The sequence below is a fragment of the Cucurbita pepo genome, chromosome LG01, assembly GCF_002806865.2.
Source record: "Cucurbita pepo subsp. pepo cultivar mu-cu-16 chromosome LG01, ASM280686v2, whole genome shotgun sequence".
Lineage (NCBI taxonomy): Eukaryota > Viridiplantae > Streptophyta > Magnoliopsida > Cucurbitales > Cucurbitaceae > Cucurbita > Cucurbita pepo.
This window is the reverse complement of record NC_036638.1, coordinates 20,123,807-20,137,402: the sequence shown is the minus strand read 5'-3', so window position 1 is coordinate 20,137,402 and position 13,596 is coordinate 20,123,807. Positions and strand designations below refer to the sequence as shown.

Sequence of the window (13,596 nt, the reverse complement as noted above, 5' to 3'; positions counted from 1 at the left end):
TAAGTTTCCAATAGTGTCATTAAATTGTAATGGGATGTTGACTTTCTGCATAATCCCCATATTATATATAATATATAATATAGATCCGATAATAATAATTAACTTAAAAATTAAATAAAATTGAACCCAAAAGTATGCTTGATAAACGTGCACAACAATTGGTTTTCAAATTAGGGTTTTGAGTCATAGCCTATAGGCTTGAAGTTTGTAACAACTCAAGCTCACTCCAGAACTAGCGGGGTGGGATCTCATAATCCACTTTCTTAGGATGCTGGCTAGTCTGATCTCACTCTCATAATCCACTTTTTTTTAGATGGCTGGCTAGTCTGATCTCACTCTCCACTCCCTTAAAGACCAATGTCCTCATTGACACATCGAGCATCCACCTCTCTTAGGGGTCAATGTCCTCGATGGCACACCGAGCATTCACCTTCCCTGGGGCCAATGTCCTCGATGACACACGCTCGATGATGTTTGGCTCTAATACCATTTGTAACAGCCTAAGCCCACCACTTATAGATATTGTTTACTTTGACCCGTTATGTATGACTCACAGTAATACATCTACTAAAAAGATATTTTCACACACTCATAAGTATTCTATGAGAGGTGGGATCGTCCACGCACTAGTAATGTTTTACAAAAGTATTGTTTTCAATTCGAAGTTATATTCAACGGGCTGGTTAGTTGTCGAGTAAAAATCTTGATACTAAGAAGAGAGGGCGCAGGGCGGGCATATAACTCATGCACCAACATGTCTATAAGCAAGCAACTATAATTGGTTGCTTCATTTGTAATATTATATCAGCTCTACCAAAGAATACATCAGAAACAAATGGCCATCGAAATTAAAAGAGAGAAAGAGAACAACAATATATGTTTATTGGGGGAACAACTATGTCACAAAATTTGAACACACAATTGTTTCTTTCTCTACAAGCTACCTCTCCTCTTCTTCTTCCTCCTTCATTGTTGTTGGAAGCTATAATGGCTCATCATATCATCAGTCCAAGACAAGCAGGATTTTATCTTCTTCTGCTCTGGGATATGGAACTTTGGTTCTCTTGGTAAAGTTGGAAGCTTTGCTGACCTTTACAAGAACAAAGCTTTCATCATCTCAAGTTTCTCTTAAAAGAATTGAAATTCAAATTGAAACTAACTTTTGTTCTGTACCTTTTAGGGATGAAGGGCCTATCAAAGTAAGGCATTGGCTGTGCTTTTGGAACCAATTCCTTTCTCAACCTCCTTACTTCTTCCTCCTCAGCCATCTGTTAGGTATCATAAATATATATCACCCCATTCATGTTTCAGATGCAGAAAACAAACAGACAAACTAACATATATAAATTGATAGCCATTTCAACCTTCTGCTGTCTCTCTCTTTCCATCTTGTACTGCTCTAACAGTGTCAACTTCTTTGCTACCTTCATTATCACAAAACAAACATGGATTTAATAATCTAACTTCTTTGCTACCTCCATATCTATATAATACTTTCTACAATGATCAGCAAAGGAGAATTTCTTTCCATTTTAAGAGATAAGATCGACAAACCACCTGATGATCGAAATCGGCGCGCTCCACTGCCCTTACATCACTGTGGAGAACCAGATCCACTGGTCTTGTATTTTCCTTCACAGGCGGTTTTACAAGACACTGCAAAGGGAAATGCATACTCGGTTTTTAGTTTTAAGCATAAGTGGCATTCATCAGTACACAGCCCTATCCCTAAGCCCATTGCTAACAAATATTGTCAACTTTAGTTCGTTACTTATCACGATTTTAAAATGTGTCTGCTAGGGAGAGGTTTCAACACCCTTGTAAGGAATGCTTTTGTTTCCCTCGTTGGCACACCACTCGTTGTCTGGCTCTGATACAATTTGTAACAACTCAAGCCCACTACTAACAGATATCGCCATCAGCCTCACAGTTTCAACACGCATATGCTAGGGAGAGGTTTCCACACCCTTGTAAGGAATGCTTCGTTTCCCTCTTCAACCAACTTGGGATCTCACAATTTCAACAGATAAAAAGACTTGTATGGAGCAAAGGAAATTGAAGCTGTTTACCTCTGGTTCATCAGTTGTCCATGGAAGACCTTGAGCAATTGGTATTCTCTGTCTCTCTTCCTCTATCATGCTTTCTTGTACCCTCTTCAGAAACTCTTCTTCCTTCTCCTTTCCTCTTTCCTACAAATTCAAAAGAAACAAAGAAGTAAACCTTATGAATATTGTAAGGTTAAGCTGGAATTTTTATGGTCTCCATTTCCATTTTCCTTACCTCTGTTCTGAGCTTAAATGGCTTTTGCCTAGTGATTTTCAGCTGCTTTTTCTTCCATCTACTTCCACCAATGGTGCCAGCCGATTCAGTGCTCTGTAAATCAAAACAATCATTAAAATTACCAATCAGATAACTCAACAGTTCATTGACAATCATCTTCTCAAAGACATCTTCACTTACACTTCTTCTGCTTCTTCTACCACCATTGGAAGTCCTACTTGAAATGCTGCAATTGGAAAGAAGACACCAAGAGTTAGTCCATAAGAACACAATGGATTCATTCTCCATCACAATGTGGTAAAGTTTACTAAGCTACCAACCTTCCATGAGGCCCGTCCCAAGAAGACGAAACCGAAGCTTGAGGATCCAAACCAAGATTTTCCAATGTCAAAAGCAGCTCCGATGGGCAAAGCAAAGAAGATGAAGCCTTCGGAGGAGCCAATCCTGGCAATGCCCATTTCATCACCTTGCTCTTCTCTTCCATTGGCTTCTCTTGGTTTTCTAATTGTTTCTCCTCATTCTCATCGTTCTCTTTTGAAACCTTTGTAGTTCTGAGGTTCTCAAACGCCATAACCAAATTTTTTACTTTCCCAGATCCTGTTTCTATAATACTATTCCTTCGCCTCTTCATCATTGAACTACTCATTTGTTCAGGCGATTCGCTCTCACCATTAACATCACGATTCTCTGATTCAGCCCTGTCTTCGATTTGAAGGTCTTGAATCATCAATTTCCTCTCCAGTTCTTCTTCAATTTCAATCTCAGCCCTAGTTGTCTCATTAATCTGCTCTGATTCATGGATTTCCCCAATTCCACCGCTCTGATTCTTGAAAAATTCCTCCTGAGAAGCCCTCAGAGTATCGTACGCCATACACAGACATTTCTTCGCACCACTCCCAATTTGAACTTCACACTTACAATCAGTCTTAGATTTCCCCGATTTCTCCTTCTTCAAATTCTTCTTGGCCACCACGAACTTCCTCTCCCTGATCTTGTATTTCGGAGAGTTCATAACCGCCTTAGGGTTTTTCGCGGCCGATTTCTGAGCCGCCTTTGCAGATTTGACGGAAGGAGAGGATTTCGCGAGCTTCGGAACTGGGCTAATCGAATCGTTGAAATTCGGATTCGTATTCTCAGAATGCCTCGGAACTTCTTGAATCATCTTCGATCTAGAGCCACATGAATCTTTCACAGGCGTCACTGTTCCACCGTTCTTGCCGATCGGACCCATTTGCCTGAAACTAAAATACAGATAAAGAAAAATTGGTAACACAATTCGCCGCCGCCGGATAGTTGAGATGGATTCGATCGTCTTTCGAACCGAAAGGGAATTGAATTGAAAGGATATATTCGTGAAGAAGAGGAAAAATGGAACGTTGAGCCCAAAACGCTCTGTGTAACGGCTAGTATTTGTGGGCCGTCTGATCGCAAGTTTTGAAATTGCGTTCGGCTCTCAAAACCGTTGGATTAACCCTAGTGGAGCTTGGCCTGAATGGATTTTAACTTACACTACTACCAACCGTTGTGGCTGGGCTACTTGTCATACAAAACGAGGCCCAAAGATGTAGGTTATTACGATTTTACCCCTATATTTACAAAATTGCATTTTTATTAATTTATAAATATTATAGGTTTGGTAATAAGTAGAACTCAAACACCTTATTCACTTTTTGTCTGGGTTTGTGACTTCGTTCTACCTTAAGCGAGCAACCGAATATCGTTTGTACAGAATTCAAGCTTGTTTGACCACACACGCCGCCTGTATGGTATCTTATCTCGTTTATGTCTTGACTTCTTTTCAATGGTCACTCTGTATGGTGTGTCGCACCGTCCTTATTGGTTATATCATGGCACTTGTTTAGGCCTTCAAATGGTCAAATGAGCGCCATTTGCAGGTGGTTGCTTCTTTTGTCGCAACAGCAACATGAAGGTCGCAATTTACTCTCTTTATAGTTAGACTGTGACACCTAGCAAACAATGTAGAATTTTATTTTATTTTATTTTTGTTTTGTTGGAAAATATATTAAATTTAGCATTTAGTGGTTTAAAGGATAAAATAAAAAGTCAATTCATAAGATTTTGGTCAAATCCTCATTAGAGGTAAAAACAAAAGTTTTATCAAAATCGAAGCCCCTTTCCTTAGCTTTCTTACACATCCGTCGTGGTGGCTCTCTCATCTTCTTCTTCAGCTCCAAGCCCAAACCCTTGAAAGCTTCGATCTTGAAGCCTCTAATGGCTTCACGTCACTATCCTCATCAACCCCACCTCCACCTCCACCGAACCCATCTTCCCTCCGCCTGTTGCTGCGGCTGCGACGGCGGCGATTTCACCACTCCCTGCTTCCAAACCCACCACCCCTCTTCTCCTCCGCCGTCTCCCTCCGACCCCCTTCTCCAAGCTCTTGCTTCTCAAATCCTTCAATCGGCTCAACTCCAGCACTCTTCTCAGTACCCAACGCTTCGTGCCAAGAAATTTCAATCACACTACCAATTTCAACCCCTCAGTTCCCAAAATCCGAAGCGCGTTCGTGGGCAAGAGCTCCCCCAAGTCATCCACCACTCTACTATCTCCTCTCTTGTCTCTCGCATCGAAGCCCTCGAATCCTCTCTCCATCGAGTTTCTGGTTCTCATGTTCCTCCCCAATCGCTCCGACAAGTTGCTGCCAGTACAATCCAAACCTATTTTCGAGCGTTCCTTGTTCGCCGATCGAGAGCACTAAGAGAGCTTAAAGATCTCGCCATCATCAAATCTAGATTTGAATCTCTTCAATCGTCGCTCTGCAATGAATTCTACTTCGATCGAAACGCCATTTCTCTCGAAATAATGGATTTGCTTCTCCATCTCGATTCCATTCAGGTAATTGAAGCTCGGTCCCTGCCACTTCCGTTTTTTTACTTTATTTCAATGTTTTTTCCTTTGATCTTCTTCTTAGGGTAATGATCCAATGGTCAAAGGTAGCAAGAAATCCCTTAGCAGAGATTTGGTTCAGTTCTTGGATCGGATTGATAACTTATCTGTGAAGAGGAACGGCGGGCTTCCACTCAAGACAATGAAAAATACAAGGTTAGACCAAAGTGTTACTAAATCTAGAGTTTCTAACCCTAAGCTTAAAAACTCTGAGAATCAGAAAGAGACTATCGAGAAATTAAAGAGCAGAATAGAAAAGATTTGTGAGCGTTCGAAATTTTTTGAGAATGATGGGAGAGATTTAGATCTTAAAAGGTTTCACCATGTTCATGATGATGATGAGAAGGAGGAGGATGAATCCCCTAGAATCCATGTCAAGAACAGCGATCAAAATCTTGGAAAAGGCCATGAAATTCAACCTAGAGTGAAGAAAAGTGTTAGATTTGCTGAGAATGGAAGCTTATTTAGGGTTTTAGATGAAGATTCTGGTGTTTTGGATGAAGGGGATGAAAGGGATGAAAGGAGGGGGGATTCAGGTGATGAGGTTGTGGAGGATATTTTCAACGAAGCTGATGGAGATGGTGGATCTTCAGAGATGAGTGATGGAGAAAGAAACCCAGGAAGAAAGATGAGCAGTGGCAATGGAGGTTCTTCATTCTCTGCTCCATTGCCTATGAAGATGGAGAACAAAGCTGATTTGATCATGAAGAACAGTAAGTCTCTGAAAATCTTGGGATGATTATGCATTCATTCTTTTAACCAAATGTTTCAAATCCTGATTGCCTTTGATTCTCTGTTTCATTTCTTGGAAGCTTCATTCTTTGAACAACCTCTGATACTGTAAACTGCTGCTTCTTGAATTTGGCCTTGGCCTTTGCCACTACCTTGCCTGTGTTTCTGTAATGAAAGCCTCAGTTTCATTTCATTTCTTTAACCTCAAACTAGGCTGATCGTTTGTCTTGAATATTGAATAGTCTACTCGAAACCACTCGGAGTTTATTCCTTGCTCGAACGAAAAGGATACTTGAATTGTGTATGTGGATCGATTGAGCTAACTCGTGTGCTTAAGTATACGTGTAACTACATGAATCATGTCTAATAGTTACAATGTAAGGTAACTTATGTGTGACTTACACGAGATGACACAACATGTAGAAATAAGATATGTCGACTGGTGCCACGAATAGTATGCAAGTTCTATGTATGACTCGTGAACTTGGGACAAGAGTTGGATTTGAAACTCGCGACACAAGTTTATGGTCCCAATGAAAATGTGGATCGAGAAATGTGTTATATTTGCAAATGACATCATTCATTAGATTAGGAAACTAATTGTTGTTGGCATTGATAGGAGACGTACTCATTGTAGATGTCAACGACAACAGACTCGACCCACACGTAGGACAAAGAACTTCTTGATAGTTGATGATCAAATTATAGTTTCTTATATGTACTCTCGAAGAGTACAAATGGACAATGCATCAAGTTTTGGTCGTCAAGAAGAGAACAATACAGCAGATCAATTTTCTACCGCACGTTTTGTCTTCCTCTAAATATTTCTTGATAAAAATTCTGTGAGGTTATCAAATGCAGAATGTTCTAGAACGTTCACCACATTTCTTCACCTCCACATCCTGAATACGCGCTCTATTCAAATGTGGTATTGATTAATTTATGTACCTCTCATTTGCTCGTGTATCATACAATTGAAAGATAAAATACGAACAATTTATATATAATGCATGATTGACTAGTGTACATAGGTATCTACGGATACCTTAATGATTACGTAGAAAGATCTATCGCAGTATTATTATTTTTTAAATACTTTTATGCAAAACTATTAAAATGTGTAATTATTTATTTATTTAAACAAAAATTGTTCTTCAAATTACCTAAAGAAAACTAATAACGATATTACAAGTAAAATAATGGGAAGAAATAAATCCATCACAAATATAATATTACAAATAATACAGAAATGAAAATCTCAGCTCACCAGAAATTGAATTGCAGTATACGAAACCTAATTTTTATTATTATTATTTTTTTGTAATTACGGATACCGAGAATTGTTTACTCTCATTTTCCAAGAAAATTAATTTTAGATCGAACTCGAGAAAAGGTCTTCGAGACATCTGAGAATCGACGTTGATGAAATTGAAAAAGTAGTAGCCCCAATAAAGCCTCAAAAAATTTCCAGGGTGTTCAGCACTCGCTTTGTCCGATCATTGGGTTAGAATCATTCCCCAATTGTGGCTTAAACCCAACTGGAATCTGTTCGTTCCTGTTCATTGCGGAATTGAGAAGATCCCACGAGGTACAGATTCATTTTTAGAGCAATCCCAGAAGAATCGATTTCGACTCCGAATGTGGGGTTCGGTGTTAATTGGTTGTCGGTCGATCGTTGATTCTTTCGGGATGGAAATTGATGGGCAGTAATTTAAGATTGCTGGAGCTGGTTCCTCGAGGGACGAGATTCGATGGCTCTGTTTGGGTAGTGGCTATCTCAGGTATCAGCGGCGACCTGAAGAAGAGGCTGCGAAGACGACGATGCGGCTTCAGTTTTCGCCTAGCATGAGAAGCATCACGGTCTCGACCAGTAATGGGTTTATTGATTTTATGAAGGTCAAGGTTGGAGCTCGTCACATTTCTTATCGAACCCTTTTCCACACTATTCTCTTTCTTGCTTTCTTGTTGCCGTTCGTCTTCATTCTCACTGCTGTCGTTACGCTCGAAGGTGTCAACAACTGCTCCTCTCTGGGTACTGTCAATGAACTCATTACTCTTTTAGTTTCAAAGTTTGTCTTTCTGGTTAACGTTTGTGTTAGTGATGCCATTTTAGACTGATTGTGATGGATCTTATCTGCTTTTGGGGCTTGCAATTATGAAAGATTTCATGTCATGATGTTGGTCATTTCAGAATGCATTGCAGAATCTGATTGATTTTTTTTTGTTCTTATTTTATCATGAGACGACCGTAGATGTCAAATCTAATTTAATTTGATGTTGTGTTTTGTATTTTGTTTTTCTTGTAAAATTCATATCTATGCCATAGCTGAGGCAAAGTCTCTTTGTGATCCTCTTCTGCATTACTAATTTCAATGAAGTTTCTCGGTGATGCAAATGACCTTTAAGTTCTCTGATGATTAGCTATCAAAATAAGAAAATTAGGTCTGGCTTTTTTGAGCCAGTGAAGTGCAAACACAATGGACAAGGAGGAGACAGTTCAGAGCGAAGTGAAGAAATGAACTTGAACAACGATCTGGTCGAAAGATCGGCCGGCGCCACCCGACTAGAGGAACTGAGAAATTAATAGAGTACAAAATTTATCTTCAATCTTTACCTTATTCTGATCACAGTTTACAAGCGACTTGGGACATCGAGCGAAGAGCTCCAATGCGCGTATTCGGAGCTACGCGGATGGCGTAGTCGCATAATCCGGATGAACATCAAATATGCTGCTTCAAAATAAATTTAAATAACTTTTTCTTTGGTTAATCTTTTAGGGTCTGTATTTATACAAGAAAAGAAGCCTAACTGATTAGATAAACGTATGAAGCTTTCAGCTAAAACAGGACATGACATTTTGAGCAATCGAAATGTGACCGTTTTGGACAAATATAAAATATCTCACCGATTTCAAAGTTTCATACGAATTCGTGTCCCTAAATCCCTTCTTTTTTGTGCTAGATTGTTTGGGCAGGACATGGGGACCTCGCCTTCTTGGTCGGGTTGACACTTCAGAGGTAATGACCTGATTCTTGTTCTTTGTTTTTCTTTTCATGGTCTTTTTGGTTTGTTTCAAATTCCATTTTTTGTTATTGTAATTGTTGATTGTATGCAGAAGAGGTTGGTGAGTGATCTTTACAAGATCTTCAACCAAGTTAGCTCTGAGGAAATACCAGATGGCCTGAAGCTACCAGATTCATTTACTCAGTTAGTTTCAGAAATGAAAGATAACCATTATGACGCAAAAACATTTGCTTTCATCCTAAGGGCCATGGTATGTTGTGATGTTTATTAATTTCATAACTTCTTGGTGAGGAGAAAATGCCCATTGGGACCCAAGGCTATCTATATTTTTATACCTTGCGTAACATCGTGATGAAAATTGTAACGATTATGTTAACGATAATCTCATCTCATAAAAGTTGATTATGGCCTAAAATCAAGGGTTGAAGGTAGAAATGGATGAAAGGTTTTGGCTGCTAGAGCTAGACAGTTTTTCAATCAGATCTTTAGTTCTCAAACTTTTTTATGGTGGAAGTATGTTGGAAAAAGGTCTCTGTTCAGTTCAGTTGTTTGGACAGGAACCTGTCCAGAAAAATTGAGAACTAAATGCCCTTCTTGAAACTTGAACCTGCCTCATTGATCATAGTGTCTATAGGAGCATGAAGATATGGCTTGTTTATTCATTAAATGATCTTTTAGCTGGAGGATATGAAATTCTTTACTGCAAAATTTTGGGTTTTATTGAGTTTTTGTTAATCTTGTTATCCATCTGTATGGAAATTATTCCTTAAATGGAGCCTTTTGCAAGATTATTTTCGATTCATCCATATTTCCTAAGAGATTAATTGTTACAAATGGATGTATAGTGCCAATACATATTACCCTACCGACATCTTCCTCTCCGAAGATGGAAGATAAATGGAAGAGGGAAAGAAAACTCATTCACTTGAATGGATCTACCACGGTGCTTTGAAGGCCCCTTTGACCTGTGTAGATTTAGCTCTCTCTCTTTAAGAAGCTGATGCTGATAATTTATTTGAATCCACATTTATTCCTAAGATAGAACCTTTTGCAAGATCAATATTCAATTTTATAAGTAATTCCAAAGAGATTAACTACGATGATTGGAGATGTTGTTCCAACTCTCTCAAGGCAAGAGAAATAAGAGAGAAAAAATGATTCACATCAATGGATCTACCACCGCTCTTTTAAAGGCCCGTTCGATCATTGTGGATTCAAGCTCTGACCCTCTCAAGGAAAAAGAAAGAAGAACGATTCACGTGATTGAATCTATAATAATGTGAAAATGTCTGTTTTACCATTTTAGATTTATCTCTTCTCTCTCCCTGTTTCCTTTAATATGATTTGGAACTTCAGTGTCACTGGTTAAGAAAATGATGGGATTTGGAACTTTGTAATTGTAAAGCAAATTGAAATCTGGGCTTTTCATAAAATTTATTGTACTTTAGTCAGAGAAGTCACTTATTAACAGTCTAATATTCTCATCAGTGTTTTTTTTTTTTTTTTTTTTTTTTTTTTTTTTTTTTTTTTTNATAAATTTGAGAAGGAAATCAGAGAGTCTAAGTTTTCAGAGCTAATGAACAAACATTTTGCAGCTAGTTCCATTCCTAAAGGCATTCATTGTTTATCTCTGCGTTTAACTGATGAATACTCGTCAAATGTTCATGCTCGCAACCAACTTCCTCCTCCAGAGCTGCTTCCGTTGCTCTCTGATAACACGTACCAACACTTCGTTCTGTCAACTGATAACATTTTGGCAGCTTCAGTTGTTGTCAGCTCTGCTGTGCAGTCATCTCTCAATCCTGAAAAGATAGTTTTCCATGTCATCACCGACAAGAAAACTTATGCAGGGATGCACTCCTGGTTTGCTTTGCACCCAGTCTACCCGGCTACTATTGAAGTGAAGGGTACTCACCACTTTGACTACTTAACGAGGGAAAACGTTCCAGTGCTTGAAGCTGTGGAGAACCAGGAAGGAATCAGAAATTACTACCATGGCAACCATGTTTCAGGGGCCAACCACACTGATACAACTCCTCGAATATTTGCCTCAAAATTGCTAGTTCGAAGTCCCAAATACATATCCTTACTTAACCATCTCCGCATGTACATACCTCAGGTAATTTGGATGCATTTATGAAATATACAACTCAAGGAAACAAGTTATAAATGCTATCATTTCCTCCCCCCACCCATTTTGGTCTTGAGCTGACAAACTAATTTTATACATGAAATGAAATTGTAAGTGAAAACTTTCATGTCTCGGATTATCATGAACCTCGAGCTGGATTGAAACATTAGTGTTTTTTTGTAGGTTCCATTTTACTAGATCAAGTCTACTTGGAAAGAAACATGGTTTTATATGAATATCTAGCAAGTAGTTATTCTATTCTTGATTTTTTGGATTATGCATGAACTTATACAATTTGGTAATCTTCTCTGCTCCTAAATTGTTCCTCTGTCCTTTGTTACTGCACATCAGATTGAGAATTATTCTTCATAATTGTTTCTTCAAGGCTTTGTTGTACAAATCTCTGTTTTCCTGTATAAGTATTCTGAATACATGCATTGAACAGCTCTTCCCCAAACTGGACAAGGTGGTCTTTTTAGATGATGATGTTGTAATTCAACGTGATCTGTCTCGACTTTGGGATGTTGACCTCGAGGGAAAGGTTAATGGAGCTGTTGAAACTTGTAAAGGTGATGATGAGTGGGTCATGTCAAAGCGATTCAAGATCTACTTCAATTTTTCCCATCCCTTGGTAGCAACGCATTTAGATCCTAATGAATGCCCTTGGGCATATGGCATGAACATATTTGATCTTCGTGCCTGGAGAAAGTCGAATATAACAGAAACGTACCACTGGTGGCTGAGAGAGGTATGGTACAAATCCATTTTTTATTCTATTTGCTGATTGCATGATTGTCCCTTGTCACTCGAGATGCGATTATGCAATGTTCTTGGATCATTGACTTCTTTTTTGTGGCAGAATCTAAAGTCAAACCTGACACTGTGGAGGCTGGGTACACTACCACCGGCTTTGATTGCATTTAGAGGTCACATTCATCCAATTGAGCCCTCATGGCACATGCTTGGCTTGGGCTATCAGAACAAAACAAACATTGAGAATGTGAAGAAAGCTGCAGTCATTCACTATAATGGCCAGTCTAAACCATGGCTGCAGATTGGCTTTGAACATCTCCGGCCATTTTGGACCAAGTATGTCAACTATTCCAATGACTTCATCAGGAACTGCCACATTCTAGAGTCATAACTCACGAAGGGTAGAGAGACGATGCCAAAACGAACATACCCATGTTAGTTTGGAACGTTACCACTCGGCTTAAGAAATTTGGAGCTTTACATACATGATGATGGAAGTAGACAATGAGGCGCACGTGCATTAACGTGTAACGTAGCAATTCATTTGGTCTTAGTTCCTGAGGAGTCTGGTATTATTAGTTCTTCATGCAGGGATATCTCCACAGTTCTCAAGAGTATATTTTGGAAAATATAGCAGAATACACATTTACTCATTGTCGACGTAGCTGTTATCTATCGAGGCGCAAACGAGGCTAGAACAGGTTACTCGGTGAGTGCTTCTCCATATGCTTGGTCACAAACAATAATGGTCTGCCCATCATCTTTTATTTTTCATAGTATTACTAAATTTTCTGCTCTGTATTGACAACATATGATGACTTGTTGAGGACAAGGTCTGGGAGATTGATCGGCTATTGGTTCATTGGATTGAAGAACTCTTCTTCTTCTTCTTCTTAGATGATAAATGCTATATTAAGATTCGTTCTGTACGAGAATACATTTTAAAATGTGAAGAAAATTCTTTCCATTCAGTTATCATAATTTGGATACTCTTAATTGGTTGAGTTAATACTTTTGTTCTGTAAAGCTTTAAACAGAGTTATTCGAATCTCCATTAGTTGGTTTTAGATGCCTCAGACAGCACACTTCAAGATAAGGTTAAACCATTCACATTAAGATGCTTATCATACAACTTCCTAAGTTGGTGATGACAAGAAACCCACCAACCCTTTATGCCACTCAAAACCATCACCTTTTTCTTTCCTCCTTCCCTTTTCCTTTCCAAATTGTTCAAATATCAGGTGCTAATCATTTTAAATCATTCATTGTTATCGTTATCAACTAGTTGATGGACATGGTTATCTAGACCGTGTGAAATTTCTTAGGTACAGTGATTACTCAGACTTCATTGATGAAGATCAAGAATTGCAATGATTCGTTGGACCTGTTGTCCAAAATACAGCACACATTCGCTCTTCATGCTTTCTCACTCGAGCAACGTTAGTAGGGGTCCAGAGAGCAGAGAAGGTAATACCCTTTTGTAAGAGTGAGGAGAAGCCTGAAATGGAAAACCCAAAAGGACAATATCTACTCGCGCGATGGGCTTGGGCCAGCCTGAAATGGAAAACCCAAAAGGACAATATCTACTCGCGCGGTGGGCTTGGGCCAGCTTGAAAGGGAAAACCCAAAAGGACAATATCTAGTAGCGGTGGGCTTGGACCGTTACAGTAGATCTCTAGATTTCACCTTGGACCGTTAAAATAGATCTCTAGATTTCACCTCTACACACGAAATTCTACTGTCTCCACCCTGTTAAAGGGAAAGCTCAA

General features: G+C 39.0%; 4 protein-coding genes across 5 annotated transcripts in view; 3 read left to right on the top strand and 1 right to left on the bottom strand.

Moving 5' to 3' along the window:
* Window positions 1-757: 757 nt before the first annotated feature.
* On the bottom strand, window positions 758-3,595 carry LOC111777708. Its single transcript, XM_023657431.1, has 8 exons — window positions 2,601-3,595; window positions 2,461-2,506; window positions 2,281-2,373; window positions 2,070-2,189; window positions 1,558-1,656; window positions 1,365-1,424; window positions 1,174-1,268; window positions 758-1,090 (listed from the first exon to the last, which is right to left on the bottom strand). The coding sequence occupies exons 1-8, from the start codon at window positions 3,509-3,511 to the stop codon at window positions 967-969; spliced, it is 1,548 nt and encodes a 515-aa protein (XP_023513199.1). The 5' UTR covers window positions 3,512-3,595; the 3' UTR covers window positions 758-966.
* An 819-nt stretch (window positions 3,596-4,414) lies between these two features.
* Window positions 4,415-6,945, top strand: LOC111778457 (BAG family molecular chaperone regulator 8, chloroplastic). Of its 2 annotated transcripts, XM_023658297.1 has the most exons (3): window positions 4,415-5,136; window positions 5,213-5,900; window positions 6,539-6,945. In XM_023658297.1, the coding sequence occupies exons 1-3, from the start codon at window positions 4,513-4,515 to the stop codon at window positions 6,604-6,606; spliced, it is 1,380 nt and encodes a 459-aa protein (XP_023514065.1). In that variant the 5' UTR covers window positions 4,415-4,512; the 3' UTR covers window positions 6,607-6,945. The 2 variants fall into 2 exon arrangements, with proteins under 2 accessions (XP_023514065.1, XP_023514073.1); XM_023658305.1 differs by lacking the exon at window positions 6,539-6,945 and having other exon boundaries at window positions 4,417-5,136; window positions 5,213-6,172.
* A 317-nt stretch (window positions 6,946-7,262) lies between these two features.
* Window positions 7,263-12,808, top strand: LOC111801524 (probable galacturonosyltransferase 14). Its single transcript, XM_023685549.1, has 7 exons — window positions 7,263-7,951; window positions 8,881-8,936; window positions 9,035-9,193; window positions 9,830-9,833; window positions 10,476-11,062; window positions 11,520-11,822; window positions 11,934-12,808. The coding sequence occupies exons 1-7, from the start codon at window positions 7,741-7,743 to the stop codon at window positions 12,216-12,218; spliced, it is 1,605 nt and encodes a 534-aa protein (XP_023541317.1). The 5' UTR covers window positions 7,263-7,740; the 3' UTR covers window positions 12,219-12,808.
* The window catches only part of LOC111801515 (cyclic nucleotide-gated ion channel 2), a 22,656-nt gene continuing 21,768 nt past the window's right edge, over window positions 12,709-13,596 (top strand). Inside the window, exon 1 of the mRNA XM_023685539.1 lies at window positions 12,709-12,721. The gene's annotated coding sequence lies outside the window, so the exon portion shown is untranslated. The remainder of the gene's footprint in view (window positions 12,722-13,596) is intronic.